The sequence below is a fragment of the Gracilinanus agilis genome, chromosome 2 (genome assembly GCF_016433145.1).
Source record: "Gracilinanus agilis isolate LMUSP501 chromosome 2, AgileGrace, whole genome shotgun sequence".
Classification (NCBI taxonomy): domain Eukaryota; kingdom Metazoa; phylum Chordata; class Mammalia; order Didelphimorphia; family Didelphidae; genus Gracilinanus; species Gracilinanus agilis.
Window position 1 is genome coordinate 332820867 of NC_058131.1, and position 19776 is coordinate 332840642.

Here is a 19776-nt window from a genome sequence, read left to right on the forward strand (position 1 = left end):
AGCTCCAGCCTCTAGACTAGATTGTACCCTGCAGTAGGATAACCAATGCAAGAATCTCAGATCAGAGAGAATTCTACTTTTCTGTCACTCTAAACAGTAAAGCTTTTCAGCTGGTTGATAGCATCTGAATTCAGCAATAGTCTACTGAGATTCCAACCAGAGGCAAGTCCATAGATTTATTGCCCAAACTCAAATCAGAAATTTTCAGAGCTTGGAGGGAGGTAGGGGGAAGCAGCCATTAGACTTTGTCCTTGCCACCATGGGAGCACTAAAAGTTTGAGCTTTTTCATTTTAATTTATTTATTTTTAAACCCTTACCTTCTGACTTGGAGTCAATACTGTGTATTAGCTCCAAGGCAGAAGAGTGGTAAGGGCTAGGCAATGGGGGTTAAGTGACTTGCCCAGGGTCACATAGCTGGGAAGTGTCTGAGGCCAGATTTGAACCTAGGATCCCCTGTCTCTAGGCTTGGCTCTCAATCCACTGAGCTACCCAGCTGCCCCCAGCTTGAGCTTTTTTAGCTTGAGATCCATGAATTATTAATACTCAATCTCCCAACTGGAACTATGCTCAAAGGGCTATAAAAAAATGCCTACCCTTTGATCCAGCCATACCATTGTTGGGTTTGTACCCCAAAGAGATCATAAATAAACAGACCTGTTCGAAAATATCTATAGCCACGCTTTTTGTGGTGGCAAAGAACTGGAAAAGGAGGGTATGTCCTTCAATTGGGGAATGGCTGAACAAATTGTGGTATATGTTGGTGATGGAATCCTATTGTGCTCAAAGGAATAATAAACTAGAGGAATTCCAGGTGAACTGGAAAGACCTCCAGGAACTGATGCAGAGCGAAAGGAGCAGAGCCAGAAGAACATTGTACACAGAGACTGATATACTGTGGTAAAATCGAATGCAACGGACTTCTGTACCAGCAGCAATGCAATGATGCAGGACAATTCTGAGGGATTTATGGTAAAGATGCTACCCACATTCAGAGGAAGGACTGCAGGAGAGGAAACATATAAGAAAAACAACTGCTTGAATGCATGGGATGAGGTGGACATGATTGGGGATGTAGACTCGAAACTACCACACCAATGCAACTATCAACAATTTGGAAATAGGTCTTGATCAATGACACATGTTAAAACCAGTGGAAATGTGCATTGGCTATGGGTGGGGGGAGTGCGGGGGGTGAAGGGGAAAGTAGGAGCATGAATCATGTAACCATGTTAAAAATGATTATTAATAAATGTTCAAAAAAAAAATACTCACTCTCCCAAGAAAGCAGTTGTGGAACTCAGGGAGACACAAGCTCAGCTTAGACATTCCTTCCAGAGATGTGCAAAGTCTAGCCCTAAAATGAAATCTGAAGTCAGGAAGAAGGATGAAAGACTAAGCAAACAGAATCCCAACATTAAGAGTCATTAACATGGCAGGGATATTCAAGGCACAAATCCAGAAGATGAATCCAAAACAAAATCTTCAAGAAAAATAGCAGTTCAAACTAGAATTCCTAAAAGAGATGAAGCAAGAGTTTTTTTTTTAATGTTTTAAGTGATTTTTAAAGATGAAATGTGCTAGAAGGAAAAAATTGTTAAAGAATCAAGGGCTATGGGGAAAAAAAAACTTGGAAAGGGAAATACCTCAACACAAGAAGTATAAAACCTTATCCAAGCAACAAATTCCCTGGAAATTATGATGGACCAAATAGAGGCTACTACCTCCATAAAACAACAAGAAGCATTAAAAACAAAATCAAAAGACTGAAGAAAATAGAAATAAAAAATTAAACCATATCATACCAAAATAATTGACCTCAAAATTTGTCATTGGACCAACTGAAAACCATACTAAAAAAGCTGAGATATCATATTTCAAGAAATCATAAAAGAAAACTATTCAGATTTCTATGAACAGAGAGAAGCAAAGTGAAAAAAAGTAAGAATCCATTGGTCAGGGTAGCTAGGTAGCATAGTGGATGGAGTGCCAGGCCTGGAGTCAGGAGGACCCGGGTTTAAATCTGGTCTCAGATGCTTCCTAACTATGTGACCCTGGGCAAGTCACTTAACCCCAGTTGCCTAGCCCTTACCATTCTTCTGTCTTGAAACTGATATTTAGTATTGATTCTAAGACAGAAGTTAGAAACCTCAAAATGCAAAGTTCCAAGAATATTATAGCCAAAGTACAGGACTTCCAGACCAAAGGAAAAACACTGCAAGTAGCCATAAACAAAAGACTTTGAGTACCAAGGAGCTACAGTCAGAGTCACACATTAATTAGGAGCCATCGATATATGTACTAAATGATATAACATCTAAGGTCTTAAAGGAAAAGTTAGTTGAGTTACAAAGATAAGTTGTAAAATCATAATAGTTAGGGAACTTGAATATCTCCCATCCTCAGTGCTTAGCCAAATCTAACTCAAAAATAAATAAGAAAAATATAGGCCAAAATAGATTTTTAGAGAAATCAGATATGCTAGATCCTCTGGAGATTATTGAATGGGAAAGAAAAGGAATTTAAGTATTTCTCAACTGTGCCTGGCACCTCTACAAAAACTGACCATGTATTAAGGCATAAAAACCTCACAAATGCAGGAAAGGAAATACTAATCATATCTTTTATGAACCATGATGCAAAACAATTACATTCAATAGGGTTCTCTAACTAAACCATCACATTATCTGGCACAAGGTAAGCAATGAAATATTTGCTTGCTTTTTTGATTGGAAATTAAGAGGAGGAGTTTTGAGGGGGGAAAAGGTAAAAGAACTTGTGTTGGAGGCAAACCCTACAATTAGCTATCTCTGGAAGAAAGGGGCCACCCTGTGTTCTTGCCCTGTAAGAGGTTAGCCAAGCAATGGTCCTCCAATAGGCCTTGGCCCCTATTTCAGAGACCATTGCTCTGGACTCCAAACCCTGTGCTCCTGTACATGTTTCTTCTCATTTACAAATTCAACTTGTTCTGAGACATCCCTTTCTTTCCATCCCCTTCTCTACTTCTAGGTCTGTAGCTCCCAGCATCCTTTCATTCCTCAAAGGTGATGCCTGCCTTCTGTTCAGCCCTGGGCCCTAAGGAGGACACAAAGATAAAGAATTGGGTCCCTGTCCTCTGGGAGTTACAATCTGGTTGAGGGAAAGAAGACACACTCATGAAAAGACTAAAAAAGTCCCGGGCAGGTGTGCTCAGGGGGACAGCTACATCTGAGGTTTCCAGCCTGGGGCCTGGGAACAAAGGAAGAGTAGGGAGCCCTGGGATGGGGGCTGTGCTTAGGAACAGGTGAGTTGGCAGGAGGCAGCAGCCTAATGATCTATGATTTCTCCGCAGCTATCAATTTCTGTCTCCCTCCTGGGCTGTGTCAGGGGCAGACAACTATCCCAAGGCTATTTAATGCTAAAGGGAATTCTTATCGGGAGGGGGAGGGAAAGAGGATGAATGCAAATGATCACTGAGAAGTCACTGAAAGGAATAAGCTGCTGAAATATAGGCTTTTTCTTCTTGACTTTTAGCCCCTTTCAGAGTTTTCTTAGCAAAGACACTGGAGTGGTTTTGCCACTTCCTTCTCCAGCTCATTTGACAGATGAGGAAACTGAGGCAAACAGGGTTAAAATGACTTACCCAGGGTTACACAGCTAGTAAATGTCTGAAGCTAGATTTGAATTTGGGTCTTCTTGACTCTAGGTCCAGTGCTTTATCAACTGTACCACTTGACTGTCCTAAAATATGGGCAGTATTCTCTTAATCCCTATCAAGATAGAAGTGACCAAGATCTGAGCCCAGGGTTTCCAGGAGTCAGAATAATATGAATTCTTCTACCTTTGCCTAAGCCCAGTTATTTCAATAACTGAGTCAGCTATGAAGTACAGTGGACTTAAAATCAAGAATACATGAGTTCAGGGGGCAGCTGGGTGGCTCAGTGGATTGGAATCCAGGCCTAGAGATGGGAGGTCCTGGGTTCAAATCTTACTTCAGACACTTCCCAGCTGTGTGACCTGGGCAAGTCACTTAACCCCATTGCCTAGCCCTTACCACTCTTTTGCCTTGGAAAGAATACACAGTATTGATTCTAAGACAGAAGGTAAAGGGTTAAAAAAAAAAAAAAAAAAGAATACACGAGTTCCGGGGCAGGTAGGTGGCTCATTGGTTCCAAGGCAGAAGAGCAGCAAGGGCTAGGCAACTGTGACCCAGTGACCTGCCCAGAGTCACATAAATAGGAATTATCTGAGGCTGAATTTTAATCTAAGACCTCCCATCCTCAGACCTGGTTCTCTATCCACTGAGCCAACTAACTGTCCTGGAGCTCAAAATCTAATGGGAGGAGACAGAAGGTAAGTAGCTGAAGCTGTGTGACCCTGCACAAGTCACTCAACTCCATTTGCCCAGCCCCTACCGATTTCCCACCCTGGAACTGATACTAGCATCTACTCTAAAACAAAAGGCAAGGCTTTTGTTGATTTTCAAATCGAATCATTTATTTATTTTAAAATTATTTTCCTATATTTCAATGATTCATTTTCTTTCCCTTCTTTCTTCCCTTCCCCCTCCCAGAGCCAACAAGCAATTCCACTGGGTTGTACAAATGTTATCACTTGATACCTATTTCCATATTATTTATTTTTGGGATAGAGTGACCTTTTAAAGCCAAAACCCCAAATCACATCCCTGTATAAACATGTGAAAAGTGATGTCATATGTTCTTCTTCTGCATTTCTATTCCCATGGTTCTTTCTCTCAATGTGGTTAGCATTCTTTCCCATAAGTTCTTCAGGAGTGTCCTGGCTTGTTGTATTGCTACTAGTAGCAAAGTCCATTACGTTGGATAGTTTTACAATGCTTTACTTTCTGTGTACCACAGTATTGATTCTAAGAAGGAAGGTAAGGATTTAAAACACACACACACACACACACACACACACACACACACACTCACTCACAAACAATAAGTGTCAGTGAAAGCCGCAGTGTCCACCCAAGTGCTACTCATCCTCTCCTCCCCTCTGACTACACTTCTGCCATCTTCCTCCCTCAAACTCCAACCCCTCCTTATAGTTCTTCCTAGACTGTAAGCTCCACGAGGCCAGGAGCCATAGCTCCATCTCTTGTCTCTCATCTCCCTTTGATGAGTCTTTGCTATCTATCTCCCTTGCCTGTAACATGATCCCCCTCACCTCCAACTTGTAGAATCCCTCATTTCTTGCAAAAACTTTACCCGAAGGGCTCCTTCTATATGCCAGCTCTCCTGATGCCCCCCAGATGCTAGGGCTAAAAATCTACCTTGTATTTCATGTGTGTGTATGTGTACTTTTCTATGCAAACATTATCTCCCTCGGAGGAATATAAGTTTCTGAAGGGCTGGCTCTGTTTTGTTATTTGTATTTGATTCCCCATAGTATCTGGCTCATGGTAGTATTGAATAAATATTTGTAGATGGGCCATCTTTGTGTAATGATTAGATTACTGGGTACAGAGTCAGGAAGACCAGAGTTCAAATCTGAACCCAGATACTTGCTACCTATACGACCCTTGACAGGGCACTTAGTCTGTCTGCCTCAGTTTCTTTGGTTGGAAAGTGAAGATAATAACAGCAACTATCTCCTAGGATTATTGTGAGGATGGAATAAGATGCTATTTGTAAAAGCACAATGCCTGGCACTCTATAAATGCTTATTGCCTTCTTTTCCTTCTATAGCCTACACCTCATTGCCCACCCTTTACTAGTAAATTAGTAAATATTTATTGAGTTAGATAATAACAAAAAAAAGTCTCATTCGTTGTTAGCTGACAAAATTAATCCTAGCACCCTGTGCGGTATAAAAAGAACGCTGTGTTAGGAGTCTATTAAGTTCTAATCCTAACTCAGTTTCTAACTCAACATGTGCAGCCTAGGGTAAACCATCACTCTAGGCCTCAATCTCCTCAGTCCTGAAAATGAGGTTCAACCAGATACTTTCAAAGATACCTTTTAGCTGTCCATCTGTGGTGCCTGGTAAGAGCAGAGCCCAATCAAATGTACAGACTACTTTATTCATAATAATTTTGTAAGGTGTTGGTATTATGGATTTTTAAAATTAGACCTATGATTTCATACCAAGAAGGAAACTCCCTCCAGCCCAGGGTTATTATTATTAGGGGGAGGGAGTGACCTGAGGTCTTCCTGACCCCGAAGCCAACTCTCTCCCAAATACTTCATGCTACATCCCCATTATCCCTCTCATTACTTAGTATCATCCCCATTTTACAGATGATGAATCGGCTGGAGAGGTTAGGGAACTGGCCTATGATTACAGAGCTAGTAAATCCTAGAGCCAGATTCTGAACCTAGGTTTCCTGACTTCAGGGTTCTCTCTCCTACATCACGTTACATTCTGGGGAGCTATAAATTAGGCTGGGCAATTACCGTCCCATTTTTCCTGAGGAGTAGTCGGGCCAGGTGAGGACAGAAGCATCTTCTATGCCTCTGTTGGGCTCAGCCAAAAGTTGCCCTCATATTTTAGTGGAGAGGTTTCTCCTGAAGAGCCTGGAGAAAGTAGGGCCAGAGCTTCTCTGGGTAAATAGGGGGTGAAAGACACCTGGAAAATGGGTAGGATAGAGCAGTGGAAAGAGGGACCTCTTCAGGCCTCAATTCTACTGCTTGTGTGACTTTGGCAAGTCACCGAATCTCTTTGGACTCGCCCTAGTTTTCTCCTCAGTAAAATGAGTGGGTTTGATGACATGAAAGCTAAGGTTCCTTCCTTCCCTAAAGCCCCCAATCCTACCCAAGGAGGGCAGCCATAGTTTTCCAGAACCAGGACTGTCCCAGAAAAGCAGGGCCCAGCTTCCTGTGACTGTCTTAGGACTCATTTTGCTGCCATCCTGCTGCTGCTGACCAGAGGAATGGAGGAAGACTGGTAGTCAGCTCTCTCTGGCCTCTTTTCTATCATTCCCTCCCCCTCTTCCCCCTAAGGACTGAATAAATGATGGCTCAGCTGCCTATGAAATCTTGCCAACACATAGCCTGCTAGGTGCCTGGTGTCTCTTTTTGGGGGCTGTGGTTCGACTACCGAAAGACTTCCGGGGAGGGGGTTGAAAAACAGCTGAGCCTGGTGGAAGAAGAGATTAAACATTCATGTGGCTAATAATAGTTTCTCCCGCAACATTAACTCTTAGAACCGTGGACAACAGGCCTGTTTCCCTGCACCAGACAGGCGACAGCCTTGTGGTGCAGGGAGGGGGCAAAGTCCCTGCCCAGAGGGAGAGCAGGCCCAGGATCTAGCGAGATGAGCCCGTCCATCACCACATTAGGACTCAGGAAGCTTCCTAGCCCTTTCTCTTTTCACTGTGTGAGCTATCTCCCTTGCTCTAACCTGGCATTTCCCCACCACCCACCTAGACTTAGAGCCATGAAGGGACTTCACTTCACCTAACCTCCTTGTTCTCCAGGAAAAAAACAAACAAAAACCCTCCAACTCAGTTTAAGTAACTTATTCGAAGGGACAGAAGTAATAATAAGCTGCTAAGTAAGGATTTGAACCCAGGGCTTACTTTAATTCTAGAGAGGGTTGTTCTCTCCCTCCCCCCAACCTTACTTAGGTAGAGTGCTGCCACTTAGCTTCCTGGGCTTTGTTCCCATCCAATTTCTCCTTTCCCTTCTCTCTTCTCCTCCACCTCTTTTTCCCCTCTTTCCCCATTCCTTCTCTCCTCTCATCACTTCTTTTTCCCCCTTCTCTCTTTTCATTTTCTAGAAAAAAATGATTCAGTTTCATTTTTTAAAATCCTTACCTTCTGATGGAATATTATTATGCTCAAAGGAATAAAGAACTGGAGGAATTCCATGTGAACTGGAAAGACCTCCAGGAATTGAGGCAGAGTGAAAGGAGCAGATCCAGGAGAACATTATACACAGAGATGGATACACTGTAGTACAATTGAACATAATAGACTTCTCTACTAGCAGCAATGCAAGAATCCAGAGCAAGGCTGAGGGACTTATGAGAAAGAAAACTAGCCACATTCATAGGAAGAACTGTGGGAAGAGAAACAAAGAAGAAAAACAACTGCTTGAACACATGGGATGATGGGGATATTATTGGGGATATAGACACTAAACGAAATGATAACTCTAGTCCAACTATCAATAATATGGAATTAGGACTTGATCAATGACACATGTAAAACCCAGTGGAATTGTGCGGTCAGCTAAGTGGGGCAAGGGGGGTTTGGGGGAGAGGGCAAGAACATGAAATATGTAACTATGGGAAAATATTCAAAATAAAAATAAAATAAAATAATAAAATAAAAGCCTTACCTTCCACCTTAGAATCAATACTATGTACTGGTCCCAAAGCAGAAGAAGGGTAAGGGCTAGGCAATGGGGGTTAAGTGACTTGCCCAGGGATACACAGCAAGGAAGCATCTGAGGTCAGATTTGAACCCAGGACCTCCCATCTCTGGGCCTGGCTTTTCATCTACTGAGTCACCCAGCTGCCCCCAAATGAATCTATTTTTCCAAATCAGTGAGGAACCAAGTTCTTCCTTCCCCAAACAGCCTTGGTTGAGGCACATGGTCCCATGTTGTACTGCTATGCCCTAGTGAATGTGAGACAGAGGGAAGATCCATCTCTCCTCACCTCCCAGTGCTTCTCCTTAGAGGCAGCCAAGGTCCCCACGCTGAAGAGAGGAGGATAGTGGGCAAACCTCTCCTTTGAGAAACCTATGGAGCATCTATGAGATCTATGGCTCTCTCTGGGACTGTGGGTTGCTGAGCCCCATCACCCTGTACCTGGGGGACCATCAGCACTTTTGTCTTCCCACACACAGAAGGAAAACATTTAAGCAGTTAATTGACCAAAAAATATTTTTGATTCCCCTCTAATATGCCAGGTGCTATGCTAGGCATCGAGGGTACCAAAATGGAAGTCTCTGCCCTTAAGGAACTTTCATTCTTTTTGGTGTGCTATGTATATGTGGATGTATGTGTATGTGCACATTTACATGTATGTATATATCGAATAAAAATAAGACAAATAAACTAAAGTTTGGGGAGGCGAGCACTAGCAGATGGAGAATCAGGAAAAAGACTTTGGGTAGAAGATAGAGCTGGAACTTAGCTGAGCCTTGAAGGAAGTAAAGGATTCTGGGAGGTAGAGGAGAGGAAGGCAGGTATTCCAGGCATGAAGAACAACTAATATAAAGGCAAGGTGGTGAGAGATGATATACTATGTGTTCAAACAACATGTAGGTCAGGATAGCTGGATTTTAAAATGCAGGAAGGAGGAACCATATATTACAAGGCTGAAAAGATAGATTGGTGCCAGGTTAGCAAAGACTTTCAAAGCCAGAAGAGTTTATATTTAATTCTAGAGGCAATAGGGAGACCTGGAGTGGCATGGTCAGACTTGTTCTTCAGGAAAGTTGCTTTGGCAGCAGAATGGAGGATGGATTGGATTGGGGAGAGACTTGAGACAGGAAGACTATTTAGTGGGATATTGCAGTAGAGGTGACGAAGACCTCAGGAAATCCCAACAGGTGATGGATTATTAGGAAAGCTATCCACAGGAAATCTTCAGTCTAGAGGAATATAACCATCCCACTGTTGCTGCCCTTTGGCCCCAACGACTAGCAAGTAATGAGTTCTTCTAATGTCTTCTTTTTTCTTAGAAGCAAGGAGGAAAAAATCAAACCAAACTAGGTAACAGCTAATGGCCTTGGTTGTTAAACATTGACTTGAGACTGCTTCTCTGTCTATTTTTAGAGTCATAGAATAAAGACCAGATCTGGAAGGATCCTTAGATGTAGAATAGACCTTGGAACATAAAACGTGAGAGCTGGAGGAGACTGGAAAATAGAATGTCTATGCCAAGAAATACTTTGCAGGTTATTTGGTGCAGAGGATTAAGCTTTTCTGCAGCATGAACCCCTTTGGCATCTGTGAAAACTATGGACACCTTCTCCTCAAAATGATGTTTTTAAAGGCATAAAGTAAAATATGCAGGATTACAAAGGAAACCAATTATATTGAAATATAGATATAAAAATATACACACTTATAGAAAACTCCTACATATATTTATATATAATAAAATAATATATACATAAATAAAATATATGGAGATCAACTACTACAAAGGCAAGGTGGTGAGAGATGACCTGCTATGTGTTCAAACAACATGTAGGTCAGGATGGCTGGATTTTAAAGTGCTGGAAGGGGGAACCATATAGTATATATAAGACTGAAAAGATAGATTGGTGCCAGGTTATCAAAGTTATATATATATATATATGTACATATACATATACCATATATATGTCATGGTTCTAAGAGTTCATGTTGTGGGAGAAACTATTATTAGTATTTATATATGTATATAAATAAAAAATGAAATAAAATGTATACACACACATACATATATATGTATATAGATATATAAGCAAGTTTATATATATGTATACACACACACACACACACACACACACAAGTTAACAGATCACCACAGGTTAAGAATATTCCAGGGGGCAGCTGGGTAGATCAATGGATTGAGGGCCAGGCCTAGAGACAGAAGGTCCTGGGTTCAAATCTGCCCTCAGACACTTCCTAACTGTGTGACCCTGGTCACTTGACCTCCATTGCCTACCCTTACCACTCTTCTGCCTTGGAGCCAATACACAGTATTGATTCCAAGACAGAAGGTAAGGGTTGAAAAAAAAAAAAAAGAATATCCCAACCTCCTCATTTTAGGGAGAAGAAACCCAGAGAGGGTTAAGACTTGCCCAAGGTTGAACACATATCAGCAACAGGACTAGAACCCAGGTCTCTGGGAGATCTCTTCACCAAAGCTCATGTTAACAATGCAGTTGTCTTGATCTCTCGCCCCAAGGGTCTTAGAGATGGGCCTCTGTTCCTCCGTCATGGGCTGACTCACTCCATAGAGGACTCTCCTCACCCCAACAATATCCCCTGGACCAGGAAGGGGCCATAAGGAGGCAGAGGCGGCTGGAGATCGAGCTTCATCTATTATTGGCATGAGAGAACTAGAGTAACAGGCTCAGGAGTGTTGCCAGTTCTTCTCTCCTGAGCAGCCCCCGCTGGGACACAGAGCATGCTGTTCTACTCCTGAGCCCAAGGCAGTGAAAGCTGGGGGGATGCTCACCTCCCTCCTGACCTCCCAGGGGTTCTTCTTAGAGGCAGCTGAGGCCCCCCTGCCGAAGAGAGGAGACGAGTGGGCAAACTCCTCTTCAGGAGACCAGGGGGGCTAGGGAGGGGGCATCTGTGCCTTGGCTCAGACTGGGATCCATTATGTGGAAAAGAATGTGATGTAAATAGACCTTGGTCTTTGACCAAGTTCTTCAGTCAGTGAGTCAGTCAATAAGCTTTTACTGAGTCTTCCTATGCCCTAGGCACTGTGGTAAGAGGCAATGAAGACAGCATGGAAAAGCACTCTAGAGAGGGCAACAGGGCACCTGAGTGCTAATAACAATTATTAGGTAGAATTTATATAGCACTCGAAGGCTTCCCAGGTTCTTTATAGATATCATCTCACTTGTTCTTACAAATAGTGTGGGATGTAGGTGTCATTATCCTCATTTTACAGATGAGGAAAGTGAGACAGATAGTAGTTAAGTGACTTACCCAAGGTCACACAGCAAGTGTCTAAGATCAGTTTTGAACTCAGGTCTTTCTGATTCTAGGCCCAACAGTCTGTACTCCGAGTCACCCAGTTGCTAATCCTCTGCTTTACTCTCTGAGTCTCATTTTACTCATCTGTAGAATAAAAGAACTGGGGCTCCATCAGAAGTTGGTAACTTGGGGTCCATTAATTTTTTTAACCCTTAGCTTCCTTCTTAGAATCTATCCTGTATATTCATTCCAAAGCAGAAGAGTGATAAGGGCTAAGCAATGGGGGTCAAGTGGCTTGCCCAGGGTCCTGTCTTTAGACCTTGCATTCTATACACTGAGGCACCTACCTGCCCCTATGAACTTTTGTTATTTTTTGTTGTTGTTTTTTAAACCTTACCTTCTGTCCTGGAATCAATAATGTGTATTAGTTTTAAGGCAGAAAAGTGGTAAGGGCTAGGCAATGGGGTTAAGTAACTTGCCCAGGGTCACCCAGTTAGGAAGTGTCTGAGGCCAGTTTTGAACCCAGGACCTCCCATCTCTACCTGGCTCTCTATTGTAAGGGATAGAAATGTATAAGGGGTAAAAATAAAAGGTTGGACTAATTTATTTAAGAGTAGGGTCACCAGGAATTAAGTACTTAATTCCAAATGAAAGACTCAAGTCAGAATGACTTTTATGGTAGTTTATTTACAAATAGGAAGAGAGAGTGAAAGTAAGAAAATCAAAGAGAGGATAGGGCAAGATACCTAACCTAACACGCTAAGTATTTTGTTATGGCCCCTGGCTCAACCCAGGCAGGGCTAATTAGTTCTCAGCCTGAGGGACCTCAGCCTTGAGCCAAAGGCCCAGTGATAAATAAAGCAAGAGCTTCAGCCATGAAGTTTCTCCCAAGAGGGGAGGCCTCTCCTGAGGCTAGTCCCTTCAGAAAATCCAGGAAGGAATCGGTCTTTTTCACTCACCCACATGGAAATTCAAAAGGAAAGCAGTCCAAGGTCCTCAGCCAGAGTTCCTCCAAGGTCTGGTTCAAGGTACAAGAGAGTGTCCCAGGAAGTTCTGGCCACTTTTATTTTTTTTAATTAATTTTTTAAAACTCTTACCTTCTGTCTTATATTCCATCAATACTGTGTATTGGCTCCAAGGCAGAAGAATGGTAAGGGCTAGGCCAGTGACGGGCAAACTATGCCTGCGGGCCAGATACGGCCCCCTGTAATGTTCTATCCAACCATAGGACATTATTCCTAATCTGATATATACGATGAAACTTTGAAAGAATTGCCTTAGAAACAGAATGACATATGAGCATTTCCTTTCCTTTGGCCTCCTCTTTAAAAAGTTTGCCCATCACTGGGCTAGGCAATGGGGGTTAAGTGACTTGCCCAGGGTCACACAGCTAGGAAGTATCTGAGGCCACATTTGAACCCAGGACCTCCCCCTCTATAGGCCTGGCTCTCAATCCACTGAGCTACTCAGCTGCCCCCTCTAGCCACTTTTAAAGACCATTCCTTTCTTCACTTCCTGTGCCTTTCTTCCATTTTACATATACCAATTACAGCTAAAGCTTTGCTTAGGACTGCCCAGTGTGTAAATGAAATTAGCTCATCCTCATTCATTCTTTAGACTTTAGCCACAAGGAATAATGTCACCCCACCCAACTTAGAATTAAGTGGGGAGGGGGGAGGTCTGTGATCCACATGTGATAGTGACAAATCAAAAACAAGTGACTGCCCCCTGGGCAGTCCAAAACAAGGTTAAGGCTGCCATTTGTCCATGTGAAACTGAAGGTAGACAAAGGAAGTAACGAAAACTGCTATTTTTTAAATATGATGGTAACTTCCTGTGAGGGTTTTTCTTTTGCCTTTTGAACTTGGTGTCTCTGGAGGTTCTAGCCTCAAGAGGCCTCTCATCTTGGAGGAGGCCTTGTGGCTAGAAGCCTTGTTTAATTAACCTTTGTGCCCCCTTTGCTGGGGCCTCTGAAGCCCTACCTGGTTCGGGCCTCCGGTCCAAGCCAGAGTTTCTCTCTCTCATTTTCCCTACCTTCAACCTTCTTAATTGTAAATAAACCACCAAAAAAGTCATCCTAACTTGGGTTTGTTATTTTGGAATCAAGTAATCGATTCTTGGCAACCAAACTTTAAATATCCAGTCCAACCATAATCTTTCCTGGTTTCCCCTTTTACACCAGGAGGCAGTCAATCAATTCTAATTCGACACCCACTATTGTACATGTGGGTCACAGACCTCCCCCACTTGAGGATAAGTGATTAAATCTAAAAATGGGCAAGGTAGAGTTAATCTCAACTTCACACTATCTACTGAGCCACCCATTTGCCCCCTATAATATTCTTAGCCTGTGGTCTGTTAACTTGTATATATATATTTTTTTTCTTTTCTTTTTCATTTATACACACACACACACACACACACACACACACACACACACAGATACTAAAAAAAGAAATTTTGTGGAGAACTCAGGAGGATCTAGGTTCAAATTTGGCCTCAGATACTCCCTAGCTTTGTGACCCTGGGTGAATCACTTAACCCCCATTGCCTAGCCCTTTACTGCCTTTCTGCCTTGGGACCAATACATAGTATTGATTCTCAGAAGGAAGATATAGGTTTAAAAAATAAAGAAATTTTAACAACTATATTTCAGTATAATTTGTTTCCTTTACAGTCCTGTATATTTTACTTTATGCCTATAAAAATGTTATTCCTAGGAGTCCATAAATCCTTCAGCAGATTGCTAAAGGAAGCCATGACACAAAGGTTAAGAACCCCCAGGCTAGATGATTCCTAAAGTTTTCCATCTCTGTTATCTTTTCTTTCTGACCCCTCAAGGAAACACCAGAGCGGGGAAGAACCCTTTAATATCACTGTTAAAGACTAATCTCTGGCAGACATTTCCTAGCTATGTGACCCTGGGCAGGTCACTTAACCCCCATTGCCTAGCCCTTACCACTATTCTGCCTTAGAACCCATACACAGTATTGTATTATTAAGGCTCTTATTTTATTTTTAAACCCTTATCTTCCCTCATAGAATTAATAGTGTATATCAGTCCTAAGGCAGAAGAGTGATAAGGGCTAGGCAATTGGGTCTAAGTGACTTACTCAAGGTCACACAGCTAGGAAGTATCTGATATCAGATTTGAACCCAGGACCTCCTGATTCAGTTTGGCTCTTTATCCACTGAGCCACCTAGCTGCTCTACAAGGTGGAAGGAGAGGGGGGAAAGAGAGAGAGAGGGAAGGAAGGAAGGAAGGAAGGAAGGAAGGAAGGAAGGAAGGAAGGTAGGAAGGAAGGAAAGAAGGAAGGAAGGAAGGAAGGAACCTGTTTGGGCCCTGAAGACACAGCAGGGAGTAAAGGGTGGAATGGGGTGGGAGGAGCTGCCAAGTGGGTGGGTGGGGGAGACACCCTTCCTAACAATTAAGAGCTGGCCAAAATATCTTGACATTTTGAGCTGTCCCATAGCAGAATGGACTCCCTTGTGGGGGGAGGTGGTAGGTGCCCCTCTTTGAGAAAGTTGAATGACCACTTGTCAGACATGCATGGATTGGGATGGACAAGATGGTCCCTGAGGCCCTTCCATCCCTCACCATTTCAAGACTCAATAAAGCAGGTTTTTTGCTTCACTCCAGGGGGACCTTTGCCCAGACACTTCTGTAGAACTCCTCCTTTCTAGTCTGTGAGCTAAAAATAGTCAGGAGTGTGCCCTGACCCTTCCTGCCCCTGCCCAGCAGCTCCAGAACTGAAGCCAGCCTAGGCCCTGACTGGCTGCATTCCAGGGAAACAGCTGAGGTGGCCACCTGTGCTCCATGAGGTCCCTGTTTGTCAGAGAATGAAACTCACTGGAGGGCACCTAGAGCCTGCAAATGGCTATGCAGTGCTGGGCCAGCACAGACTTGGGGAGGAGGCACCCAGATTCATATTCCCCATAATTGGATGATTAGTGGCACCAGCCTGTGACTCCAAAGTGCTCTACGTTCTGCCTCTGCCGATAACTTGATGCTTAAGACCATTCTTCGGCCCTTTGGCCCCTTCTCTATAAAATGGTGATAAGACTAGTTGTGTTACCTACCTCACAGTGCTGCGGTTGGCATCAAAGGAGTTAATGAAACTCCCAGTGAAGTGTGAAAAAAAACAAACCAATGGATTCAGAAACAGAAGATGGAACAGCAGAATGGCACAGTAGAAAGACCAATGCCCTTGGAATCATGGGTCCTGAATTCAAATCTAACTCTGCTACTTACTATAACCCATGTAACTTTGGGGAAGTATGCCCATCCAGTTCCTCTCCCCTTGGGCCTTGGTTTTTCCCATCTATAAAATGAGAGGATTAGACACACTGATATCTAAGATCCCTTCTAGGTCTAATCGATGGTTCTATGAATCCCTGTTTGAGAACCAAAACTGATTATTTAGGAATCAGAATAATGCTAGAGTTGGAAGGAAGGGAGAGAAGGAAAAAACATTTCTATTTCTATACAGTGCCTGGCAGCAAAGTGGTGCAATAGATAGTGTGCCAGGCCTGGAGTCAGGAAGACCTGAGTTCAAACCCTTCCTAGCTCTGTGATCCTGAACCAGTCATTTAACCCCATTTGCCTCCGTTTCCTCATCCATAAAATGAATTACAGAAGGAAATGGTAAATTACTCCAGTATCTTTGCCCAGAAAACCCTAACTGGGGTCATGAAGAGTCTGAAATGATTGAATAACAACAACAAATATAATGCCTACTAGGTGCAAAAATCATCTGGGGGGCAGCTGGGTGGCTCAGTGGACTGCGAGCCAGGCCTAGAGATGGGAGGTCCTGGGTTCAAAACTGACCTCAGACACTTCTAGCTGTGTGATCCTGGGCAAGTCACTTAACCCCATTGCTTAGCCCTTACCGCTCATCTGCCTTGGAACCAATACACAGTATTGATTCTAAGATGGAAGGTAAAGGTTTTTTTTGTTTGTTTTGTTTTGTTTTTTAAATTATCTGGCTTTGTCCTTACAACCACTTTAGGAGGTAGGTGCTATTATAATCCCCATTTTATAGGTAAGGAAACTTAGGAAAATAGAGGTTAAATGACTTGTTTAAGATTGCACAGCTTGTAAGTGTCTCAGGCTAATTTGAATTCAGATCTTCCTGAGAAGGAACCTTGGAGAGTTCTGAGGTCAACTTTCTCATTAAATTGAGGATCAGAAAGAGGAGGGTGATTTGCCTATTGTCTCACAAGAATAGAATTAGCAATGGGGAAGGCAGAGATTGTAATTTGGGCTTCCTGCTAGTCTAAATGTTCTTACTCCACCACGTAGCTATTTCTCTCTCCCTCCCTTCACTCCACTTTTGCAAACTCCTTTGGCTAGGCTTCAAGTCTCCTGTTCACAGCTGCCTCTCTGGGCCAGAAGGGACATCCTGACACATTATTTTTAATTGATAATAAAAGCAGATGGCCGTGAAACCCCTCTTCTGGTGCTCCTAATACACTCATTTGTCTCTCAAAGGCCCCTGGAATCCTTGGCTGGGGAGATTCGACTTCCAGGAGAAACAATATCATTCCGGATTGCAGGAGAGCAGGGGAGAATCATTGGGAGATGAAGAAATCTCTCCCTCTCTGCCTTCAAATGCCTACAAAATTATTATAATATCAAAATATAGATCAAAAATATCCAAAGTCAGAGAATATAGTGTTAAAGCTGAAAGGAACTTTAGAACAAAGAATTTAGGGTTAGAAAAGGGGTAAACAAACTCCTTTAGCTACTCTGGAAAGAGAGGTGATGAAAAATGACATTCTTCTTCTCAAAGAGCTCCCAGACTAATGGTGATGGGATAGAATATGTCATGAATTAAAAGTAAATTCGGGGGCAGCTGGGTGGCTCAGTGGATGGAGAGTTGGACCTAGAGACAGAACGTCCTGGGTTCAAATCTGGCCTCAGACACTGCCTAGCTGTGTAACTCTGGGCAAGTCACTTAACCCTTATTGCCTAGCCCTTACTTCTCTTCTGCCTTGGAACTGATACTTAGTATGGCAGCTAAGATGGAAGGTAAGGGTTTAAAAAACCAACTAATTCCCAAACATGCAACTTTGGCACAAAAAAGTAGCTTTGGGCAAGTTATTGATCTATGCAATTTAGTTTCTTTGAAAAATGCATTTCAATGAATTTTAAATTCTCCTCCCAGCTCTAAACCCATGTATGTATGAAGCAAGATCAATTGTGATAGGGCAAAGGGGAGCTGGTGACAGGCTAGAAGAAATGTGAGGAAGAAGGGAGGGAAGCAGGGAGAGAAACAGGGAAAGCTTCATGGAGAAGGTGGTGAGTGAGCTGGACCTGGAAAGAAGAGTACTACTTCAATGAACAGAGAAGAGAAAGAAGCATTTCAAGGTGGGAGAGGCAAGAAAGGAACGGGAGACTCTTATTAAATTGGAGAGGATCTCAACTGAATCCTCTCATTTAGAAAACAACAGATTCTTTTTGGTATCTTTTGTTTTTACACCAGCTAGTTTTCTCCTGCAACCCACCCTTTCCCAGAGAGCCATCCCTTATGACAAATAACTTTAAAAAAAAGAACACAACAAAATCAAAAATAAAAAAACCCTCTTACCTTCTGTCTTAGAATTGATACTAAGTATTGGTTCTAAGGCAGAAGAACAGTAAGGACTAGGTGATAGGGGTTAAATGACTTGTCCAGAGTCACACAGCTAGAATGTGTCTGAAGTAAAATTTGAATCCAGGACCCCCTGCTTCCACGCCTGACTCTCTATGGACTGAGCCACCTAGCTGTCCTGACAAAGAATTTTTTTTTTTTAGATTTTATGTGGTGTCAAGATTTTATAGGCTCCCTATACAAGGGTCCACACTGATGCCCACGAGCCTGACACAGCTCACCCCTCAGGAGGAGCTTGATACAGGTCACAGCTAGAAAATCTGGATCCAACTTCAAGTCTGCAGCACTAAGTGTCCTTTTTGAAGGAATGCAGCAAAGGAGACTTTTTAAAAAATGATGTATCGCAATGTCCACAAAAAGAGCCAGATAGGTAGAAGGCTGCTTCAGGACAGGAGAGCATAATTCCAATACTCCGTCCCTTTTCTCCTCTTACTGGCTGCCCTTCAATGTGAAGACGCTATTGATAAATGATCAGTCATCAATGGTGGGCAGCCAGAATGCCATGTTAGAACATGCGCTGGCAAAGGTCATGAACTTGGGATTGAATTGCAAACAGGTTATGGGACCAGTATGTTTCCCATCCAACACAGCCACCTTTATGCCACTTTCTCCATTCCAGATGTGAATCTTACCATCATCTGAGCCAATCATAATAAACTGAGAATCTGGAGTGAAGGAGGCCTCCAATGTGACAGCTTTACCGTTGTTATACCCCCCAAATGTATGCATTACTGCTCCCTTAAATGCATCAATCAGCCAGACAAAACTGCCATTAGTAGATAGAAGGATGAGTTTGCCATTATTGCTGAACTTTAAGCCTGACCACTCACAATTGCTATCACAGTGCATTTTGAAGGTAGCAAATGGCCCCTTATCAAAAGAACGAAGATCATAAAGTTTAACCATTTCAGAATTGACCCCGGCAGCAAAAATTAATCCTTCTGGAGCAAAAGAACAAACTGGCTTTCCTTGGAGCTGCATTAGGCCCCGGCAGTTAGGAGACCGAAGATCCCAGAGCCGGATGGTGTTATCCAGGGACCCAGAGATAAAAGTATCGTCTGTTGGCGACATGGACAAGGCGACCACCCTCTTGTTGTGTCCCGGGAAGTACCGGATGTATTTGTTGTCATGCAAGGACAGGTAGCGGATTGTATCATCCATTTTGTTAGAACTGCACACTACAGTGTTTGCCGCATGTGTGTATCTGATTAGGTCCACTCCGTACTTCTTACTGTACAGGGTTCTCTTTGGTTTGCCCTCCTGACAGTCGTACAGGACGATGGAGTCGTCGTCGCTGCTGGAGATGACAGTCTCGCCATTGGGGCTGAAATCGAAGCAGTTGATCTTGTCCGAGTTCTCCCGGAACACCCTGGCCACACGGAAGCTGAGCAGCACGATGTCTGTCAGCTTCATGGCCCCTGGGCTGGGTGAGAGGGAAGCCGTGGTGGGGTCGGGGCAGGGAGCCACAGGGAAGGGAAAGGGAAGAGGGAGGAGGGAGGACGGAGGAGGAAGGGAGGGTGGGGGTGGG

The 19776-nt window shown here is 43.2% G+C and overlaps 1 protein-coding gene across 1 annotated transcript; it reads right to left on the reverse strand.

Annotated features, from left to right (window-relative positions):
• Positions 1 to 18672: 18672 nt before the first annotated feature.
• On the reverse strand, positions 18673 to 19661 carry LOC123235402 (WD repeat-containing protein 82-like). Its single transcript, XM_044661522.1, has one exon. It carries the CDS (start codon positions 19659 to 19661, stop codon positions 18720 to 18722), a length of 942 nt encoding a protein of 313 aa, XP_044517457.1. The 3' UTR covers positions 18673 to 18719.
• Positions 19662 to 19776: the final 115 nt, after the last annotated feature.